General features: G+C 43.7%; 1 protein-coding gene across 16 annotated transcripts in view; it reads left to right on the forward strand.

Moving 5' to 3' along the window:
- The window catches only part of SEC31A (SEC31 homolog A, COPII coat complex component), a 51,762-nt gene that overhangs the window by 14,552 nt on the left and 13,826 nt on the right, over nucleotides 1-23,384 (forward strand). For 11 of the 16 annotated variants that reach the window (XM_069978080.1, XM_069978066.1, XM_069978068.1 and 8 more), the window contains exons 7-19: nucleotides 177-319; nucleotides 509-608; nucleotides 781-942; nucleotides 1,065-1,217; nucleotides 6,287-6,520; nucleotides 8,287-8,361; nucleotides 9,086-9,124; nucleotides 12,040-12,117; nucleotides 12,414-12,489; nucleotides 19,131-19,309; nucleotides 20,615-20,741; nucleotides 20,927-21,072; nucleotides 22,295-22,468. In XM_069978080.1, the coding sequence (XP_069834181.1) occupies nucleotides 177-319; nucleotides 509-608; nucleotides 781-942; nucleotides 1,065-1,217; nucleotides 6,287-6,520; nucleotides 8,287-8,361; nucleotides 9,086-9,124; nucleotides 12,040-12,117; nucleotides 12,414-12,489; nucleotides 19,131-19,309; nucleotides 20,615-20,741; nucleotides 20,927-21,072; nucleotides 22,295-22,468 (1,686 nt within the window). The remainder of the gene's footprint in view (nucleotides 1-176; nucleotides 320-508; nucleotides 609-780; nucleotides 943-1,064; nucleotides 1,218-6,286; nucleotides 6,521-8,286; nucleotides 8,362-9,085; nucleotides 9,125-12,039; nucleotides 12,118-12,413; nucleotides 12,490-19,130; nucleotides 19,310-20,614; nucleotides 20,742-20,926; nucleotides 21,073-22,294; nucleotides 22,469-23,384) is intronic. The other 5 variants (XM_069978070.1, XM_069978082.1, XM_069978084.1 and 2 more) reach the window with 3 other exon arrangements.

The following is a 23,384-nucleotide window of genomic DNA, read 5'->3' on the forward strand; positions in this document are numbered from 1 at the left end:
CAGGCTGTATCTCATTCTTTCCCACTGTTCCACCGGCGGGGTATGGGAGCCACACGGTCGAGTAACTATACGTTCTTTAATTATGTTTCCGCCATCCCCTGCCCACACTGTAATTTTGAATTTCCCAGACTTCTCCTTAAACAACAAAAAAAAATCATCTTCTAATGTCTGTGCAGATGCATTGTTCTGGCATGGCTTGGCATCCTGATGTGGCTACACAAATGGTCTTGTCTTCTGAAGATGATCGCTTACCTGTAATACAGATGTGGGATCTTAGATTTGCTTCTTCACCATTACGAGTGATGGAAAATCATGCAAGGTATGTAACAGATTTCTCATCTACTCCCTGGTGCAGCAATAATGAAAGCCAGGTCAGAAGTATGAGATGGATAGAGAGATAGATGGGTATAAGATTGGGGGGATAGAGAGATGGATATATGGATGGATACAATCTTTTTTTTTTTTTTTTTCTGTGAGGGCACCTTCTGAAATATTCTTTTACCATCAGGGGCATCTTGGCTATTGCCTGGAGTATGGCAGACCCAGAAATGTTACTGAGCTGTGCGAAAGACTCCAAAATACTCTGCTCCAATCCCAACACCGGAGAAGTAAGTGACTATAAAACCTTCCAACATTGTTATATCCCTCTTTATATTCAATTTTCTTGTTCTAAATGTTTTAAATGAATGAAACCTATGACCCTAAATCATTCTCTTCTCTGTGTTGTGTAGATATCGACCTGTTTGGATTAACCTTCTTTTTTTTTTTTCATATTCTAAGGTTTTGTATGAACTTCCTACCAATACCCAGTGGTGTTTTGATATCCAGTGGTGTCCGCGGAATCCGGCTGTGCTTTCTGCAGCTTCTTTTGATGGACATATCAGCGTTTATTCCATCATGGGTGGAGGCAATGACAATCTCAATCAGAAACAGGCGGATAAGGTAAATTACCCGGGTTTTCATCCTCAAAGTTTCAGCTTATTATTGGGACTATTTTCTGTTAAAGGTTTTATGTCAGTGCAAGTGAATGTAGTGAATTTGGTTATGTTTTTTTTCCTGCCCAGCTTTCTTTATCTTTTGGGAATTTGGACCCATTTGGCACTGGACAATCCCTTCCTCCTCTGCAGCTTCCTCAGCAGACTGCACCACAGAGCAGCGTTCAACCTCTGAAAAAACCACCAAAGTGGCTGCGACGACCAGTTGGGGCCTCATTTTCTGTAAGTGATTGTCTGCTGTTATAACGCTATAAATGTTGGAAGACTCTTTAAAGGGGTTTTTCGATAAAAACATATTTGACCCTTATCCACATGATGGGGTTCAAGTAAAAGAACACAGTGGGAAGGAAGGGGGGGTGTTTTAAATAAAGCCGCAGGTCGCAGTAAGTTTTAATCGGAGAACTCCCTTTTAAGGCTGCAGCCTACAGCTTCATATTACTTTCCTTCTCAGTAGGGTTCATCTTTAATCAAGAATCTCCAACTTTCAGTTCTTTGGAACTGAATTTAAAGAGAACCAATCATGGCCGAAATTAAAAATTTTTTTTTTTTGATAATTAGCTGTAAATTAATATTTTATTAATATTTGTAATTGGAATTATTTAATTTTACGGCCGCGTTTTTAAAATATACACATTCTCTTTTCCTGTCTCGCGCCGGCTCTTTTCAAAAGAGCCGGCGCGAGACAGGAAGCTCCCGGCATGCCGAGCGGCGGGAAGGGCTCCCATGAGCCTTTGCCGCCGCTCTGTAAATACACAGTGATCCCGCGCTATACAGCGCGAGAACGCTGTGTATGTCTATTCTAACTGGGCCTTATAGTCTGTCCCTGAAGATACAGACTGCCTGTGCAGTCTGCATCTTATGCGTTTACCTAATCCTGTATAGCGGAGCAGTAAGGGCGGGGGGCGGCCATCTTGATGATGTCACTGGTGCGTTCCAGCGCTGGAACGCAAGGGACGTAAAGTATAAGATACAGACTGCACAGGCAGTCTGTATCTTCAGAAATAAACTTCATGAAGATACAGACTACCTTTGCAGTCTGTATCTTATACTTTACCCAGTCCTCTGTAGCGGTGCAGTAAAGCCGGGCGCCATCTTGATTACGTCCCTTGCGTTCCAGCGCTGGAACGCACCACTGTGACGTCATCAAGATGGCCGCCCCCGCCCTTACTGCTCCGCTATACAGGATTAGGTAAAAGCATAAGATACAGACTGCACAGGCAGTCTGTATCTTCAGGAATAGATTTAGGGAGAGATAATCTTTTATTATAGGGACAGTTAATTTGAGGTGATTGGTTCTCTTTAAGAAATTTGTAGGAATCGGTCATAACTTTTAGGCTTTGTTCACACAGTGTATTTTTGAAGACATATATGGCCATTGTTGGCAATCAAAACATCGGCTGATCATGCCTTAAAATAATGCACTGCATTGAAATCTAAGGGAAACGATGGCTGTTGTTCACACTCTGTGTTTAACAACGGCCATTGTTCAGTACAGCCACGGAAATAGTTAACATGTCAATTATTTCTGGCCGCTTCAGTGGAAACAACGGCCGTTCCTTGCATAGACTTCAATGGTTAATTAGAGCGCAAGCACACACGCATTGCAGTTAAAATAAAATGATGTTCCTGCGACCGATATGGCAGTATGAGGAGCTGGAACATGTCAGACAGCGGACGTTGTTTAAACATTGTGTGAACATAAACAAAATCACAGGGGCGTATCACACTTCTAAAACATCACATTTATTAATTTGGCTAAAAATGCTAAAAACGCCACATAAACCACAATTAATTCCAAGTTTGCACCTTGGATCGGTGCATACTATATGAGAGTCGCCTGGATCAACCAATCCAAATAGTAAGGCGACAAACATCCAACTACTAACTGATATTTCCAAATTAATATAAATGTCGTAACAGTCACAAATAAACACGTTAACTGATACTACAAAACTCAAGACAAATTGAACCCAAATCAAAAATTAGCTGATATTATTAAACACACAACATTAATAACCCGACGCGTTTCCCCATGGTGTGTAGCCACGGATCATCAGGGGTTAAAGTGCACAGGTGCTGTGCTGGAATATATCCCACACTTACAGACCATTAACAGTTAAATCCATGATAGATAGATAGATAAATACAACTCTCCTTTAGAATTGTGACGTATGTGCACTAAATACTCTGTATCGCCCAATCAGCCAACAGAGAAAAGCCAATAGTGGCTAAAACTAAGGAGACAGTATGGTAAATCAAAGATGGCTCAGCCGAGCCTCTTACTCCTTCCCCTTAGGTCGTGGTATCCGGCCTCCATTCGGGCTGCAGTGATATACCGCCGGGTGTTGAAGATACCTGTGTGCCGCCTGGCCAAGAACTCCTTAAATGCCTCTCTCCACCCATCAGATGCCGGCTAATGCCGTGCGCGCGCTTCCGGTTTCAGTCACATGATCGCACGCGTCATTACGTGGAGCGCCGATGCGCTCCACCGTGCGTTCCACCTGCTTGGGTCCGGCGCTGCGTTCCAGCGCTGCGCTCCACCATCATACGATGGTTTTGCTTTGACTCTATCACATCAGTACCACTTTAATGTGAACTACGATACTGTACAGTGGCACTGGAGGCTTAATCTTAACTACCTTCCTATCCAAGCTACAATGATTAGGTTTTAAGGTGGTATGTACCCCAATATCTGTGCTTGATAGCGATTCCCAAGTTTAGATCTTTTATAACCAAGGACAGGGAAGATAGTAAAGGTAGTCCCTGTCCCTTATATTGGACCCTCCCTATTATCCCCTGTTAACCCCTACCTATCTATAAGCAGAGCTACCTCCCTAGAAAGGGCGACCCCGCGCTGGAACCTTTCCCTTATACGCCCTAGTATATATTGATATTCTAAAGGGACCAATAAGGGAAGGAAGGGTAAGGCAGGGTGCATGATCAAGAAAAGGGGGGAGGGGAGGGAGGGTTTTTATAGAATTGAGGTTAAGTGAGGGAGAGAGGCATCACAGGCACATCTGCCCAAGGCGGCATCACAGGAACCTATATATAAAGCCCCAAGGCCGTCTAATAGATAGTGACTAATGTCACCATCTCACTCCTCCTGAGTCTACCATCCCCCGACCCATCATCCCATTATCACTCTTTCTCACATTTTGCATGATGTGGGGGGGGATGATGAATACCTTTTTAACATGGCATGAGCACTCCTGCTCAGTTGTCAACACTGACTGATCAGCCTCAAATGACATTCACTGTGACAATATTACATCGAAAAATAAAGAAGGGAAAGTTAACTTATAGGAAACACGTATAATTTTGCATTTCATTCAGGCCTACAGGGGCCTGTGACTTAAATCTATATATCCAAACTGCTTCCTTACACAGAATCCTCTTGTTCCAGTCACCCTGCCTAGGGGAAGGTCTGATTCTCTCAATTGCCATAAAGGAGAGACATCTGGGATCACCCCGATGAGTCTCCCAGACATAACGTGCTATTGGAGTGTCCCTCCTATGTTCCACATCCTTTATGTGTTCACATACGCGTCTTCTAAATTCCCTAAATGTTTTACCCACATAGTCCTTAGGGCAATCACATTTGCAGATATATACAACTCCATCTGATCTACAGTTAAGGAAATCCCTGAAAAGTCTCCCCCGTTGCTGCACTTTCCACTCGTTTAGTGGTCCTCACAAAATTGCATGCTTTGCACCTCCCACATTTGAACATACCTGTGGATTTGACATTCAGCCACATAAGATTTGCACTCGGCCGTGTGTAGTGGCTATGTACTAATCCATCCCTCAAATTACGTCCCTTCCGAAACGTTATACGGGGTGTATGAGGGAGAATGTCAGTGAGGTCTTCATCCACAGTCAGTATCGGCCAGTATGTCTGCAGAATTTTTCTAATCTCAGGCGCCCTATCGTCAAATGTGCCCACAATACGCGCAACCTTCTCCTCGGTCTGCCGTGGTCTAATAGACGACACAAGGTGGCGTCGATCCTGGCCCTGGGCATATTGATATGCCTCACGTAGGGGTTCCTCAGGGTACCCTCTTGCAGCAAACCTCCTCTTGAGGGTTGCTGCCTGTCTATGGAATTCCTGTTCAGAGGAGCAGTTCCTCCGTACCCTGAGGTATTGACCCTTCGGGATTCCTCTCCTCAGGGGGTAGGGGTTTGACCATGAGTATTACCACCAACTCAGGGGGACGGCCATGGGTAGCCCATGTGCACCCAGCTACGCAAACCTCCTCCTGGGTTGGTGGGAGGACACCATGGTCTTCCCAGGGGAAGTCATATTTTCAAATAATTTATTTAACGTTTTCAAAAAGATAAGGTTACAGCACATAACGTAACATCCACCAATGCCACATGGAGCACAGCACTACAAATATTTCTGACATTTCTACATAGAGTCCAACGGTCATCTTAACAGGAGCACAATCTGAGAAGTGCCGGCAATGTAGCGTTGATCTGATTTAATGTCCAATACAGTAACTTGGCAAGGTGGGCACACAACAATACATGGACAAACTATCATACAACTGCAGATGCACACCAGTACCCTCCTTCCTCCAACCCAAGCAAAGGAGATGGTAAAGGGGTTATCCAGCTCTACATAAACATGGCGACTTTCCCCCTCTCTTGTCTCCAGATTGGGTGGGGTTTCAAACTCAGTTCCATTGAAGTAAATGGAGCTCAATTGCAAACCGCACCTGAACTGGAGTCAAGAGAGGGGGAAAAGTGGCCATGTTTTTGTAGCGCTCGGTAACCCCTTAAATAGGAATTCGTCATTGGTGACATCCAGCATAAGCCAGTGCAAGCCATTTTTTATACCACAGTTTTTTAGCATTAAAGCAGTTTTAACTTTTCGACTGTCCTTGCGAAAAAAGTTAATCGCAAAGCATCATAATACCTGGGGCCCAAGCAATCTGCTATAGGGAAACCTGCCGGTAAGGTTAACTTTCCTGCAGTGCCCCTACAGGGAAAATGAAGAATTACAAATTGTCCATTCATATCATTGGGTTATTTGTGTAGTACCAGACAACCTCCAGTGCAAGAAATAGTCTTTGTAACCAATTTTTCATTCCCACCCAGAGATGAGGGTCCTGACCATGAAACCCACCCTAAATTTACTCAGAATTCCACAATGTCAAAATAGGTTTCTTAAATGAACAACCCATTTAATGTCTGCTTCTCTGGAAATCCTTAAGAATCATAAGTGTTTGAACGCCATTAATTGGAATCGCCAATCTGATTTTGTTTTTCTCATTTTTATTTTTTTGCAGTTTGGGGGGAAGTTGGTTACGTTTGGAGCTGAGAAGACTCAAGCAGCCCAACAGCATCCACAGGGGGACCGGTATCACGTGTATGTCAGCCAAGTGGTCACTGAGGAAGAATTTCTGAACCGCTCCAACAAACTTCAAGATGTGGTCAGCACAGGAGCGTTCCTTGACTATTGCCAGAAAAAGATTGATGATGCCAAGAATGACTTTGAAAAAAATGTCTGGTCATTCCTCAAGGTTAGTTATTACCTCCTGTCTATCTGCTTTTTGTCATTGAATTTTCTGAGTGTCATTTTGTAAGGCACTGTTCACACATTGTATGTTTAATATAAATCATGGCCGTTGTTGCAATTTGCAACAATGGCCATGATTTATGCAAAACATACGTTCTATTGGAATCTTGAGCGTATACACACAGTAAACTGCGGCCACTATTTATTGAATAGCGGCCGCAGAGAACCTGTCAGTTCACACAATGGCGCGTGCGGCTCTGTCCGGCTGCTCCATTGTGTGCAGCGGTGAATTCGGATGCAGGCGCAAACGGGTGCGCCGGCAACCGAATTCAGGAGAACTGAAGATCATCCAGCCAGTACTGCAGTACTGGACGGAATGATCTTCAGTAACACCGGCCGTTCTGTAACCCGGCTGGGTCACAGAACGGCCAGTGTTATACGTAGTGTGAATCTGGTCTAATAGTACATTCCAATGTATTAAGTACTATTTGACCTTTCTTAGTTTAAATTTGTGTCCTGTGCTCAGCTTTTTTCAGATATCCCCATTTCAGTCAGGTCTTCAATTACATCAACCTCTTTAACAGGGAACTCCATTTATGAGGTGGAGGTTCTTGAGGTGAGACCTACATTTGTCATACATTTGTGGTATATATCTTGGATATCCACAGTTTTCACAGCGGGTTTATATGTTTGTTCAGGATTTCAATGTAGATTTTATTGCATTGCAGAGACTTAAAGTGACTGTACCACCAGGCCCAGGCTGAAGCACTGGAGGCGGGCCGACTCACCCTTAGTGGGAAGAAACCCGGCCCCTCTATGATGTGACTCCATTAGAATCAATTGAACCCTATCAGAGGGGCGGGGGTTTCCTCCCACTAAGGGTGGGTCGCCCCGCCTCCAGTGCTTTAGCCTGGGCCTGGTGGTACAGTCACTTTAAGGGTAGCTTCACACGCACTGACTAGCAGCGTTAATAATGCTGCGAGTTGGCTAGGTCCTGGCAGATCACTTTCACTACATACACACAGCGGTCTGAGCGACCGCTGCGTGTATGTAATTCTGCCGGCCGCTTAACCCCTTCAGCTGCCACCCGGCTCCCGCTCTGTATACACTACCTGTCCTCGCTGCACTGGGTCCCGGCGTACTGCTCTCCCGCCCGGCCAATCAGTGTGTTGCCCTGCTGCAGCCACTGATTGGCCGGGCGGGAGAGCAGTGCGCCGGGACCCCGTGCAACGAGGACAGGTAATGTATACAGCGGAGTGGGAGCGGGAGCTGAAGGGATTAAGCGGCCGGCAGAATTTCATACACGCAGCGGTCATTCAGACCGCTGTGTGTATGTAGTGAAAGTGATCTGCCAGGACCTAGTCGGTACATGCGAAGCTACCCTAAAGGAAACCAATCACGCTAAAAACGGCCATAAAGCCAAGGAAACGTGCGTATAAATCGCGAACTTGGTTGAATAATCTCCTGTGTTGTATTTAAATTACCAGCTAAGTAGCCATCTGGGTATGTGGCTGGGTCAGCTAGGTCCTGGAGGGTTCCGGCGCTGTAATCACGCCCCTCTGGGCGAGTTGGAAAGCGCTGCATGCTGACGTCACCCGGGTGCTGGCATTGCACATCGGCCACTCCGACGTCTCTACTATGCTGCGCATGCGCAATACAGCAGAAGATGCATCTGTACTATGCTTGCACGGCGTAGGTGCTGTCTATCCAAAAATATTATTTCAGCTTCAGCATAGTTATATATCTCACTCAAACTTCCTGTGTTCCCAGGTAAATTTTGAAGATGATTCTCGAGGGAAGTATCTAGAGCTTCTAGGATTCAGAAAGGAAGATCTTGGAGCAAAGGTAACAAACCTGCCTTGTGACGGGATGGCTGTGAATGGGTTACCACTGTTTTCCATTGTTTGCCCACTATTGTCCACTTGTTTGCATGCTCCCTACATCTCCTCATGCTTGCTGAATTAATGCTATCTTCCCTGCCACCTGACATTTTGTAAAGGCAGCATGAGTATTTCGGCCATGTCCATTGATATGATTTTATACCAGAGTTCGGGAACCTTCGGCTCACCAGCTGTTGCAAAACTACAATTTGCATCATGCCTGGACAGCCAAAGCTAAAGGTTCCCAATTCCTGGTTCATATCTACTGTATGTAAAGTGTTCTGTTCATTTACAAAAAAAGTCAAAGGTCTTAATGCTGAGCCCCTACTTATTGTTAGTCAGAAGTGTGCGACAGATCAAGCCATGTGTCTATGGAGACTAATAGTTGGTAACCAGTCAAATTATTTGATACTTCTCTGTGTCATGTCAAACTTTTTTCAATTTTTTTTTCAAATGGCCGTGGCACCACAACTACTCGTAACTGCTTTCCACTCATCTAGAAGCCGGTTTTCTTGATTTTGAGAACCTGGCCCTGACCCTCTTCCCTCGTGGCACTTTACAACTTACTGTAATGGTGCACAAAAAAACTGCACGTGCCTCACAGTGGTAGCTTTTATGGCCAAGTATTGGGTGAAATCAATATGTGTAATTGCAATACTTAAGAGTAATGTTCCCTTTTTTTATTGCAGATTGCATCTGTTTTAAGCCAAGTTGATGGGCCAGATCAGGTAAGTTTGAATAAGTTGTGGGTTTTGGTACGTAGAGCTAAAGGTTAAGCCGGAGCTTAACCAAAATGTAATAGACTTTATGGTAATTCATTACAGTTTGGTTTTAGAGACATCATCTACATCTGGCAGCCGATATATAATTGTGACCACTAATGGTGTGTTTACACAGACAGATTTATCTGACAGATATCTCACAGATTATTAAAAATCAGTCTTCTCTTTTATGACCTGTTCCCTGTCTTTGGCTTCTATAATCTGTCAGATAAATCTCTCTGTGTAACACACCATTACCAGTTGTAACCAGTGGATCAGTGGGGCAGCCCATGACTGCAAGCAGAGTGAGAAATGGACTGCAGTGCCTCAGAGTTTCTTGTACTTTCCTGCTTCTATTCATTGAGAGGCACCTGGGGCCCAATGGCACTTAAGGGTACTTGATGAGGGACTGCACACTACTTTTGTATGTCTCTTGTACATTGTGATTTTGCTTCTTGTTAAATTGTAAAATACATTTTTATGGGAGGTACAGCAGTTTTACTCTAATTTTGGGAAAACTTCAGTCAGGAGGGTAAAGGACCTTTTTGTGACAGGATAATGCTCCGAGGGCCATGTATTTCTTTTTGTGTCGTCTAAGATGTATACATTTGCTAGTTTCTGCTTTCTGTACTGCCCATCACTTTGTTTCTTTTCTACAAATAAGAAATCTGATCCATTAGTTTAACTCGCGTAAACTATAGTCCATGGTGGGGTCTCTTTAGCTCTACCACAAATGGGCTTTCCACACGTATCGAAATAAAGTGTAACCTCTGAGTAATGAGAAGCTGTGCAACGTTACATGATTATCACAATCTCTGCTAGCTGATCCAGAGGCTGAGAATATGTATGTACTCATAACTCCCCACCACTGTGTGCTTGACCATGTAGACGGTCCTGTGTTTGCTCTCCGGATTTGTGTTTGTTCAGCTAGGTTCATACTTCCACAAGGGCTCTAAACTAAGCTGGATGATAACTGATGCAGGCAGATACTCAAGAGATCCATTTGACTATATTGAGGTGCATTGGTTTTCCATCTGGTGTCTGTTTATTTAAGTGGCCATAAAGTACTGCTTGCAATCAGGGCTGTGGAGTCGGTAAACCGCAGCTCCCACTCCGACTCCTGAATTTTATCAGGACCAACTCTGACTACAACTCCCGACTCCGACTCCTTCATAAATGGCCAGTTAGACACCAGGGAAACTTTTTTGTCCAACTAATGTAAAGTAGATCTGGCTCAGCAGCTTCAGTGTAATGTCCTACATGATCCTGGAGAGACTTCTGAGGGAATAATGCAAAGATATAAAGCAGATTCTCCTGTGTGTGGAGTGGATGCAGCCAGTCTCCAGCCTCCATGTCCTGAACAACTCAGGACTAGACTAAATGGAGCAGGTGGTCTTTTCCTGCTGACATTCTTCTCTGTTTCTAACTAAATATTCACCTTATACAAAGAAACACTGCTAACAATGCCAGATACCTGTGATATAGAGGGGTCTGCTATAGGCCCAGATTTATCAGCTCTCTCTCAGCAACCGCACTCCTGAATCATTGCAGCCCCACAGGAACTACCCACTAAGTCAGTCAGTGACTGCAGTTGTTTTCTGCCTCACTTACTTTGTGGCTGAGCGGGCATTTCTGGGAGGCCATGACATCACAGGATTGGGACCACGTTGCACTGTGGGGGCAAAGAACCTTTAAATTGGACTTCTTTATTATGATCCCAACCCCCTGTCTCTCCTGGATTTTTCACTGATGCCCAGAGAAGCCCTTTAATTTCTGCTTCTCTCTCTAACACACTCGCAGCCTGCTGCATCCATAGCACACACACACACAGCCTGCTGCAGCCATAGCACGCACACACACACACACACACACACACACACACACACACACACACACACACACACACACACAGCCTGCTGCAGCCATGGCACAGACACACACACACAGCCTGCTGCAGCCATGGCACAGACACACACACACAGCCTGCTGCAGCCATAGCACGCACGCACACACACAGCCTGCTGCAGCCATAGCATACACACCCACACAGCCTGCTGCAGCCATAGCACACACACCCACACAGCCTGCTGCAGCCATAGCACACACACACACACACAGCCTGCTGCAGCCATATCGCACACACACAGCCTGCTGCAGCCATAGCACACTAAAGAAAAACACACAATCTAGAGTAAAAACACAACAATGAGGACAGAGGCTACTTATGGCTTCTCCTCCTCTATATTACACAGGATATCGTCATATTACACTGCTGCTCATATACAGTCATCCAGCATCCAGGAAGAGAGAGATTTTTTTCCGACTCCATACAAAACTAGCTCCAATAGTTTGTTGTCTGTTCAGAGCCTGTAAAAAACCAGTTAAAAAAAAAGTTAAAATTTTAAAAGAGGAACTGTTGCAATTTTTAAAGAAATCAACAGGGGTTGTGATCACAAGCAGTTTTGCAATATTATCCAAGTGTCCATATGTGTAACATTGATTTAAACATAGAAAACTTGTCGAAAAAATTTAGTATATTGTAAAACTGCTTGTGATCACAACAATTTTTTTTAGATGTAATTATTTAACGACAGGTCACGGACAGCCTCTAGATGTAAACAGTGTGTACATACACTACATAGTTTGTAAATGCTGATTCCTGAGAACCTAAGCTATTCTCACATAACAGCACCTAACTTCTCATTATTCAGTGATTTACCTTTATGTGCACAAGAAAGCCTTCGCGTTTTTATGATCATGTGACCCACCATGAACTTTATTATCTTCTCATTGATTTCTATCTTACCCACTAGATTTTTTTCTTCCGGTCTTTTAATACTTCTGTACTTTGTTTTTTGCATTCCTTACTATATTTACATAAGACTGTCAAAGAAACTGACCAGGCTGTAGAGAATGATGAGGAAGAAAGTGATGCGTCAGAGGAACTGATCTTGGGGGAGGTACTTTTCACCTTCTTTAATGCTACTGTGCTCTGTTCTGTGGTATCCGTGCTGTCCATCACTGTCTTGTGCTTTCCCCGCTTGCAGGATACTTATTAACAATAGAACACCCACGACTTTCCACTTTCCAGGGTTATGTGTTGTTGAAGTTGTTTCGGCTAATAATTTTAATTTTTGTAAGTGCTTTGCTCTTTAGTTGCTGAGAACATCATCCAAGACTGCCGCTATGTACCTTCCATGTCAGCATGGTGTTTAGTATGGGCGCTGATTTTTATGTTTTTCTTACTATTTCCTAGAGTGCAAACCAAGAGAAAGGAGAAGGTGGTGCCTCCACCCCGTCAGGTGAAACATTTAATATATCAGTGAGCGGAGGTAAATTCATTAAAGTCCTGATAATGTTTTGAGGATAACTTTTGTGGGTTTTAGGAACGTCCTTTGTGTCAGCATATACAGGCATGTTTGAGTTTAAGTGACAGCATATGAAAAAAATACCATAAACATGGATGGTGCCGTAACTGAGTCTCTGACAACTCAGAATCCAACTGTTTTTAGACAGAAGTGTGCCCAACAGGTCAGAAGTTAAATGTATGTTGTAGAGACAGCACCTGTTACAGTTCTTAACCCCTTAAGGACCGGGCCTGAAATGGCCTTAAGGACCGGAGCAAATTTTATGAATTTGACCAGTGTCACTTTATTCATTAATAACTTCGGGATGCTTTTACCTATCCGGCTGATTCTGAGATTGTTTTCTCGTGACATATTGTACTTCACATTTCTTGTAAATTGGAGTCGATACTTATAACGAGTCTTTATGAAAAAACCCAAAATAGCGTGAAAAATTGTGAAAAAATGCATTTTTCCAACTTTAAAACTTTTCTGCTTATACAGAAAATGGTTATACCACATAAATTATATATTAAATAGCATTAGCAACATGTCTACTTTATGTTGGCGGCATTTATTAAACTATATTTCATTATTTTTAGACAATAGGAAGCTTAAAACATTAGCAGCAAATTTCCAAATTTTCAGTAAAATTTCAAAATCAGATATTTTTAGGGAACTGTTCAGGTTTAAAGTGTATTTGAGGGGACTGTGTGTTAGAAAGCCTCACGAAGCACCCCATTTCAGAAACTGCACCCCCTAAACTCTGCAAAAGCACATCCAGAAAGTTTTTTAAACCCTTTAGGGGAGTCACAGAAATAAAAGCTAAGTGTGTAAGAAATGTGAAAATTTTAATTTTCTGTGCAGAGATTTTATTGTAATCCAATATTTTTCATAATTATAAACCTATTACCAGAGAAATGCACCCCAATATTGATTGCCCCGTTTCTGCAGTTTATAGAAATACCTCATATGTGGCCCTATTGCGCTATTTGACGCAACCACAAGCCTCAGATATAAGGGAGCGCCTAGTGAATTTCAATGGCTCCGTTATTTTTGGTCATTTTTGACTGTACCACTTCAGGTTGGCAGAGGCTCTGGGGTGCCAAAACCTAAAAAAACACCCCTAAAGGGACACCATTTAGAAAACTACACCCCTCAAGGAATGTAACAAGGGGTGCGGTGAGCATCTGGACCCCACAGGTGCTTCACAGATTTTCCAAACAATATGGCTTGAAAAAAGACTAAAGTATTTTTTACACTAAAATGTTGTTCTAGCCTTCAATTTTTCATTTTCACAAAGGGATAAAAGGAAAAAAAAAAACACAAAACATGTAGCGCAGTTTCTCCCGAGTACGGAAATACCCCACATGTGGACATAAAGTGCCAAGCGGGCGCAGGACAAGCCTCCAAAGGGAAGGAGCGCCAATTGGCTTTTGGAAGCTGGATTTCACTGGAATGGATTTCGAGGGCCATGTCGCATTTCCAGAGCCCTCGTGCTGCCAAGACACTGGAAACCCCCCACAAGTGACCCCATTCTGGAAACTACACCCCTCAAGGAATCTAACAAGGGGTGCAGTGAGCATATGGACTCCACTGGTGACGGGCACAAATGTGGAAAAATGTGACGTGAAAGTGAAAATTTTCATTTTTTCACTTTCATGGCACAAATGTGCCCGTCATCCAGGGGTCCATATCCTCACTGCACCCCTTGTTAGATTCCTTGAGGGGTGTAGTTTCCAGAATGGGGTCACTTGTGGGGGGTTTTCAGTGTTTTGGCAGCACAAGGGCTCTGTAAATGCGACATGGCGTTCATCATCCATTCTAGCCAAATCCAACCTCTAAAATCCAAATGGCGCTCCTTCCCTTCAGAGGCTTGCCCTGCACCCACATGGCGCTTTATGTCCAGATGTGGGGTATTTACGGACTCGGGGGAAATTGCTCTACACATTTTGTGTTTTTTTTTCTCTTTTAACCCCTTGTGAAAATGATAAATTCAAGGCTAGACCAACATTATGGTGTAAAAAATGTAATATTTCATTTTCACGCCACATTGTTCCACATTTGTGCCCGTCACCAGTGGGGTCCATATGCTGACTACACCCCTTGTTACATTCCTTGAGGGGTGTAGTTTCCATAATAGGGTCACTTGTGGGGGGTTTAACTGTCTTGGCAACACAGGGGCCTTTTGAATGCAACATGGCCCCTCGAAATCCATTCCATCCAAATCCAGCCTTCAAAAACCAAATGGCGCACCTTCCCTTTGGAGGCTTACCCTGTACCCGCATGGCGCTTTATGTCCACATGTGGGGTATTTCCGTACTCAGGGGAAATTGCTCCACACATTGTGTTTTTTTTTATCTTTTAACCCCTTGTGAAAATGAAAAAATCAAGACAAGATCAATGATTTAGAGTAAAAATTAAAAAAAAATTACACTAAATGTTGGTCTAGCCTTGATTTTTTTCCATTTCCACAAGGGGTTAAAAAAGAAAATGAACACAAAACGTGTAGGGTAGTTTCCCCTGGGTACGAAAATACCCCACATGTGGACATAATTTGCCATATGGGCACAGGGCAAGTCACCAAAAGGACAGAGCGCCATTTAGAGGCTGGAATGGGGGATGGAGGCCATGTCGCAATTACAAAGCTCCTGTGCTGCCAGAACAGTAGAAACCCCCGACAAGTGACCCAATTCTGGAAACTACACCCCATAAGGAATCTAACAAGGGGTGCAGTGAGCATATGGACCCCACTAGTGATGGGCACATGTGTAGAACATGTGCCGTGAAAATAAAAAATACCATTTTTTTCATTTTCACGTCCCAAATGTGGCCGTCACCAGGGGGCCATATACCCGCTGCCCCCCTTGTTAGATTCCTTATGGGGTGTAGTTTCCAGAATGGGGTCACTTGTGGGGGGTTTCTACTGTCCTGGCCGCACAGAGGCTTTGTAATTGCATCATGGTATCCTCTAATGGGAATGGCGGCCATACCTATTTAGCTGGGGAAAAGGGACCATTCTAATTTATTTGGGGGTATTAGGCCAATTATTAGTTTATAAGGTTGAAAATGACAGGTGTCCATCAAATTCAACCTGTGTTGATCCAGAGGAAGGCAAAAACCCCTTGTGAGGCAGACGACAGTAGCCTCATCACTGGGGAAAAATTCCTTCCCGACTCCATAATGGCGATCAGAACAATCCCTGGATCAACGTGACCCCTGAAATAGGAATAAGGGACAGAATTTAGATAATGTAGAACCCCAGTGACGTGTGGTGCGCCTTGGAGCGATCCAGTATGCAGAGGCCGGGGTGATCAGGACAGGTGTCACACTGGTAAATGGCGTCCTTCCTGATCCCCCTGTTACACCACACTCTGCACTTCTTCTGGGGTCTCCCTTTCTCCAGTGTGGGGGACGTCACCTGGAAAATGTTGTCCTGGTGCGATACGGGGTCCTTCATATCCAGAAGCGCTGGGTCCGCTCCATGGCTGCTAAATATTAGGGCTCTATTACTGCTTCTGATATTTTCGTATCGTGCCGCAAGCTACAGTAGCTCAGGCAGCGAGGGACCAGAAGAGGGGGTGCTGGTATAAAAGTTATCCCCGTACAGGTGGTGACCTTTATCCAGCAGTGGGAAGATCAGTTCCCGGACGATCTCCCCACTAACTCCGAGGATGGGGGGGGAGGGGGCATCTGGGGGCTGGATTCGAGTGTCCCTTCCTTCATACACTCTAAGGGTACGTGCACACTGCGGAATCGCGAAGGATAACCCTTTGTGCATTCCACAGCTGGCACCCACCGGCGGACTGATGCAGGCGCACGTGTCCGTCCGTGTCGTAGACTCCATTCTATGCACGGGCAGATTCCGCTCTGCGTCCAACGTGTTGATGGAATGACGGATGATGGAATCCGCCCATGCATAGGATAGAGTCTATGACACGGGCGGAGACGCGCCCCTGCATCAGTCCGCCGGCGGGTGCCAGCTGCGGAATGCACAAAGGGTTATCCTTCGCCATTCCGCAGTGTGCACGTACCCTAAATCTGTAAGTGTACCCTGAGGTACTCTCACAGAGTTTGTAGAATTTCACGCCATACCGTCATCTCTTATTGGGACGGTACTGGCGGAAAAGACGTGTCTGGGGGGCAGCGTACGCTACGCTACTCCCAGACACGTCACTGGATGATGAGGAGGATGAGGATGAATGGAGGAACGAAGGACCCCCCATTCATCCTCACTGGCTGTTTCGGTGTCGGAGGCAATAATAATGTATGCGTCCGATACCGAAAACACCCTGGGGGCCATCTTTATATGGGGATTGGTATATGGGGTATGTAGTGGTGTAGTGTAAAACTTTATTCAATGTAGTGTGGTGTAATGTAGTGTTTTTTTACGTGTTTTTTACAGTAAGTATACAAAAAAAACCTACGCCAAAAATGGTGTTGCTGATGAATGCCGCACTTATGTTCGGCACTTATCAGCAGACCGTGGCAGTAGGATATAAAAAAAAACCACCCTACGCCAAAAAGGAGGAGTTGCTGATTAGCAGCGCACTTTCGTGCGATGCTGATCAACACTCAGCGGCGATAGGGTGCGGAAAATAGGAAAAAAAAAAATTGGGAAAAAATTTTTTTTTTTTACTACATTCTGAACATCCCTGTAGTGGCTGATACGTGTATTACACTTATCAGCCCCTAGGGGGCAGCAGAGCGCAAGATCCGAAAATAGACGACGCTGGAGCCGGAAAAATACGAAAAAAGACGACGCTGGAGCCGGAAACAGACGATCGGGACTCACGGAAGAAGCCGAAGTCCCGACAAGATGAAGAGGACGCCGGAAGACGCCGATCAGGACCCCGGGACAGGTGAGTAATGTACAAATACCTGCTCCGGACCCCTCAGCTACCTAGCTGAGGGGTCCGGAGCAGGTATTTATTACTTGTGGGGACTTTGATCGCCGTGAACGGCCGGCCGGCTGGCCGGCCGTTCACGGCGATCGGGACGGTGGTACCGTGACCACCATTACTTTTTACAGTAATGGCGGTCGGTGCCGTCCTCGGACAGCACCGACCGCCATTTTTTTCCGGGTCATCGGGCCACCGATGGCCCGGAAAGGTTCCGATCGCCGCTATGGGCTTATCAGCCAATAGCGGCGATCGTCGGCATGGGGGGGGTTAACAACCCTCCATGCCGACAGGGAGAGATGGCCTGCTATGTATTATAGCAGGCTATCTCCCCCGATCGGGACCCGGCCGGCCGCGGCGCCCGTTTAAAGGGCTGACGTACCGGTACGTCATGGGTCCTTAAGTGACAGTGATCCATGACGTGCCGGTACGTCATGGGTCCTTAAGAGGTTAAAGGGGTACCCCATGAAAAAAAAATGTCATTATTATTTTCAAAACAGCCGGTGTCAGAAAGATATACAGAATTGTAATTTACTTCTATTTAAAAATCTCCAGTCTTCCAGTACTTATCACCTGATATATGTCCTGCAGGAAATGGTATATTCTTTCCAGTCTGACACAATGCTCTCTACTGCCACTTCTGTCCATGTCAGGCACTGTTTAGAGCAGGAGAGAAAACTTCTCCTGCTCTGGTCAGTTCCTGCCATGGACAGAGGTGGCAGCAGAAAGCACTGTATCAGACTGGAAAGAATACACAGCTTCCTGCAGGACATACAGCAGCTGATAAGTAGTAGAAGAATTGAGATTTTTAAATAGAAGTTAAATACAAATCTATTTAACTTTCTGGTGCCAGTTGATTAGAAGGAAAACATTTTCACTGAAGTTCCCCTTTAACAGGTAACTGCTGTTATGTGTTGCCACATGCTTACCACAGTTCGGAATGGAAAGATGCAGCTTATATTGGTAAATCACGTTAGCGCTCCACGCCTGCCGAATAGGGTTTATCTGTGAGCAACTTTTGTCCAGGCCAAACTGAGAAGAGCATGTGGCAATACATAAGCAGGAGTGACCCTTTAATACCCAGACTACAGAGATTTCACTACAATACGAAATAAAACCTGAAAATTTAACACTTTGAGAAATCCTGACCTTGGTCTCTGAAATATGGAGATCTCTGGACCTCTTTTTTTTTTTCTTCACACAAGTTGCTCTCACACAAGAATTGACACTGGCCCTTTAACTGTTCACGCTCCTAATCAAGAGAGCATACAGTTAATTGCAGCGCATACAGTTAAATGTGGCGCTTTTGTCCCCCCCAGTGGTGCAGCAGCAGGTGAGTATGTATTTTTTTTTTCAACCCTGTTTTTACAATTCGGAAACACTGATGGTTTCCAGACTGTAAAAACCGCCTCGGATCTGTAAAGGGGGCCTGACGAACATGGGCACAGAGGTGATTGTGATAAACTTAGCAATGAACAGCGTTTCATGTAGGTGCTTTTAGTATCCTAAATTGATCTGAGCAAACAACAAAAAGCCTGTTACCATCAGCATCACATGTAACATCTGAGTCATTTTATTACCTGGATGTGGGATTGTGCAGCTGGATTGAATGTTTCATGATGTATTGTCGTTACCCAGTCTGACATTTTCTAAGCAATGTATGGGAAAGCTTTTTTAATATTGCATCACTTCTAATCCATACTCGTACATTTACTTTTATGGTTATAGATGTTGATGGACTTATCACTCAAGCTTTGCTGACGGGGAACTTTGAAAGTGCAGTTGATCTTTGTTTACATGATAACCGTATGGCTGATGCAATTATTCTGGCCATTGCCGGAGGACCTGATTTATTGGCCAGGACGCAAACCAAATACTTTGCTAAATCGCAAAGCAAAATAACAAGGGTAGGTGCATTCTCCATAGTTTTCTGTGTATATTTGTGTAAACATGTGCAAATATATATATATATATATATATATATATATATATATATATATATATATTATATACAGTGAAACCTTGGATTACAGTAACTTGGTCTGAGAGCATTTTGTAAGACAAGCCAATAAGTTTTAAAAATTGTAACTCTGTAAACAAGCCAGATTTGGTAATATGAGCCCCCTGTTTCCCCATCCTGATAACTGTAGCCGGTAGGAATTCCTCTCATTTTACCCACTGCTACCTGATCAACTTTGACGGTGATCGGACGCCTTCCAGCTCTTCACCGGTTCCCTTCCACGTCAGGGACTCTGTAGAACTGCAGAGATCCTCCTGTGAAAGTGAGCAGCTCAGTTTTATCTCCTCCCCCTGATGCCGTGGGACTAAATGTGAGTGAGGCTGCGATGCCTTGCTACTCCAGTGTTGAGGCAGCCTATATCCTTCGGGAACAGATGTAACCCAAGCAGTGAGTGCTTGACCTCTCTAGGCCCTTATCCAGACATCTCCTGCTGCTGACGCACATTTCACCACCATCTTAACTACACATAATGCAGGACAGTGTATCACTGCTGCTACCCTCTGACCCCTGAATTAACCCCTTCGCTGATAGCTGCTACAGGCAGCCAGCACTGGTACCACCTCTGCCTTATTTTTCTGTTGTGTTAAGAATTGTTTTGCGTTTCATTTATTTCTTACAAGAAAATTTCCCTTAAGTCCTAAGCAGCAGCACAAATGGGGATCTAGTCCTTGCTGCTGCTTTGGACTACAGGAAAGAGAATTTATGGTAAGTAAAAATTACATTTTCGTTACGTCCTAAGCAGCAGCGCAGACTATATCCCCATTCGTGCTGCTGCTTCGGACTACAGGAAAGAGAATTTACAGTAAGTAAAAGTTACACTTTGCTGTATGAGTGATTTGCATTACAAACGCATTCCCGGGTCGAATTATGCTTGTAATCCAAAGTTTCACTGTATGTGTGTGTATATATTATATAATATATTAGGGAATCTTGTTGCTCTTTAATGCAACCTAACAGAAGTTATAGATAAGCTTCCTGCATCTCTGAATTTCACTTTGTGGAACTGCTTTGTCACGTTTACTATTAATGTATTGAACCGACTTGACAGCTTTATGCTGAATCTATGCTGCTACTGTATATTATAATAAATTTACAGCACGTGTGTTCATTATCTTAGCTGTCATTCAAGTGTTAATATTTTGCTGACAATCATGCTGTCTATATTCATGTTTATGCAATTCATTTTATTTAGCTGATCACGGCTGTTGTTACCAAGAACTGGAGTGATATTGTGGAATCCTGTGATCTTAAGAATTGGAGAGAAGCACTTGCTGCAGTCTTGACCTATGCCAGGCCTGAAGAATTTGCTACTCTGTGTGGTAGGAATTTCTTTTTCTATTGAAAATTGAATTTCAAAGTTAACTTTATGTACTGGTAATCCTGTTGTCAGACTATTGTCTGACCTTTTATGTAACTTGAGAATATTGCATTGCCATTGTTAATGTAAAAATAATGTATAATTTAGGAAGATGCTAATGACTGTGATTTAACCCTGTGATTGCAGACCTATTGGGCTCCAGGCTTGAAAAGGAGGGTGATCAGTCTCTGCAGGCACAAGCCTGTCTATGCTACATCTGTGCAGGGAATGTAGAGAAACTAGTGGCCTGTTGGACCAAAGCCCAGGATGGAGTCAGCCCCCTCTCACTTCAGGTGAATGTCTTATCCTCAGATATCTAAGGATTATCTTCTTCGATATTTCAAAACTTATAGTTAAAGAGGACCTGTAGCCACCCTCCAAAAATAGATGTTGCTACCATTAAATAGCCCTGATCACACACCTGTATTCAGTTTCTTGAAAACTCTCCCATTCCTGAGATATGTGGGTTTATAGTTAGTCTGATTATTAAGAGAATCATCAGATGTGTGTGGGCTTAATTTTAATAATAGGAGTGAGGCATTATTCACATGGTCAGTAGTTTTTAGAACCTCATATTATGTCCGCAACCCGCAAGAAGAAAAACCCCATATCTGTAATGCATCTGCAATCCATATTTTTTGTGGATCGGCAACAAATGAGAAGGTTATAGTTAAATTAAGGTGATCCATATTTTTTGCAAATGTTCTGGATGTAACATTTGTAATGTCCTCTAAAAATGCGTATCCCATAGACTTATGTTTGCTAATTGTTCTGCCATTGGAGTCCACACTAGGACTTGTCCTTTTTTTAATTTTTTAATTTTTTTTTACGGATTGTTAATTTGTAAAACTTCAGATGTGAATAGCCCGCTAGAAATCAGTGGATCCTAAGTTTGTCTGTACTAGGTGTTAGCACCACGCTGATCTGCTATATTTTAAAGGTAATCCACGATTATTGCTATATTTGACAGGTAATCCGTCATTGGGTCCGTGGTATGGACACAAAGATGCATCTGAAATATGGAGGATGTACTAAAAGTTCTGCTTAAAGAATAGCATACTATCTGGCTAACCAGTTAATGTACAGTTCTTTACACAGAACCTTCAGTAATCCTCCATAGTGTAGATTTATGTTTGTGTCTAGAGATGAGCAAATTTACAGTAATAATGGAGCAAAGCACATTATCTCTGCAATCTACTCATCAGCCTGCTCCCATTTAACTCACTGCCACACCATGCCGCTCCTCCCTGGGTGCTGGAATAAGCTGGATCTAGTCCCGTGAAACTGGTAGAAGTTTCACAGGACTGGATCCAGCTTTTTCAGGCACCCAAAGTGGAGCAGCAGTGAGTTAAAAGGCAGCCAGCTGATGAGCAGATTGGAGAGATAACGCAGTGCTTCGCTTCGTTACTACTATGAATTCACTCAATTCTACTTGTGTCCATATTATGCGTAAATATTTATTTTTTCCATTTTCTCTTCTTATGCTTGTTATTGTTCTTGTTTCTTATTGTTTAGGATCTTATAGAAAAAGTGGTCATACTTCGTAAAGCCGTGCAAGTCACACAAGCTGTGGATACACAAGATGTTGGTGTCCTCCTGGCAGATAAGATGAGTCAGTATGCCATCTTACTGGCAGCTCAGGGTAGCCTTGCAGCTGCTATGGCATTTTTACCCAACAACACCAATCAGGTGAGTGGATGTGGCAGTCACAGAATCTGACCGTTACATTAATGTACCTGTTATAATTTCACAATCGGCAGTAGATGTGATATAAAGAAAGTTTGCAATTTACATTTATTATTATTTAATTTTTTTAGTTATCACACTGTAAAACAAAGCCGTACTTCCTTGTATCCAGGTCCAGTCTCCTGAAGGCAACTTTTAGTCTTGTGCTGGTGGAAAAAAAGATTTGATGGACACATTGAGCCGTGATTTTTTGTACTGGCCGGGACTTTCTGAGTTTAGTTTCGTTTTTGTCAACCAGCACAAGACTAAAAAGCCTCCTTCAGGAGACTGGACCTGGATACAAGGAAGTATAGCTTTGTTATAAACCAAGATACCTAAAAAAAAAAAAAATGAATGCAGTATGAATGAATGCAAATTGCAAACTTGCTCTATATCACATCTACTGATTTAGGTTGTGAAAATTATTACGACAGTGACACTTTAAGGGTGCCTTTACAAGTGACTGTCCAAAGGTAGCACTTGCCCCAATTGCAGGCAGGACATGGGCTTTCCGCTTCGTATTTCTGCCCACAATGTATTGGTGATTTGCAAGCGCTAGTGGCTTTGGCTAGCCACCAGCAATTGCACTTCACTGTTAACTGTGAGCTTGCCTGTTTTTAAGATTGTGCTGTCTGCAGCAGCTAGTGCTGGATAATTGTGAACATCTGGTTACCCAAATGCAATTTAGATCTCAATTGCAGAAGGTGGATCAATAAGCGGCTTGCTGTGTAAGCTATCCTGCAACTGACATAACTGACAGCTAAGTAACAAGCACATTTTTCGGGCTAAATTCCCTATTTCATATAATTGTATAAATCCAGTAACCATTTAATAGCACCCAAACAGTAGAAGCCATGCAGCATTGCATTGCTGTTACATA

Source organism: Dendropsophus ebraccatus, chromosome 7 (assembly GCF_027789765.1).
Source record: "Dendropsophus ebraccatus isolate aDenEbr1 chromosome 7, aDenEbr1.pat, whole genome shotgun sequence".
Lineage (NCBI taxonomy): Eukaryota > Metazoa > Chordata > Amphibia > Anura > Hylidae > Dendropsophus > Dendropsophus ebraccatus.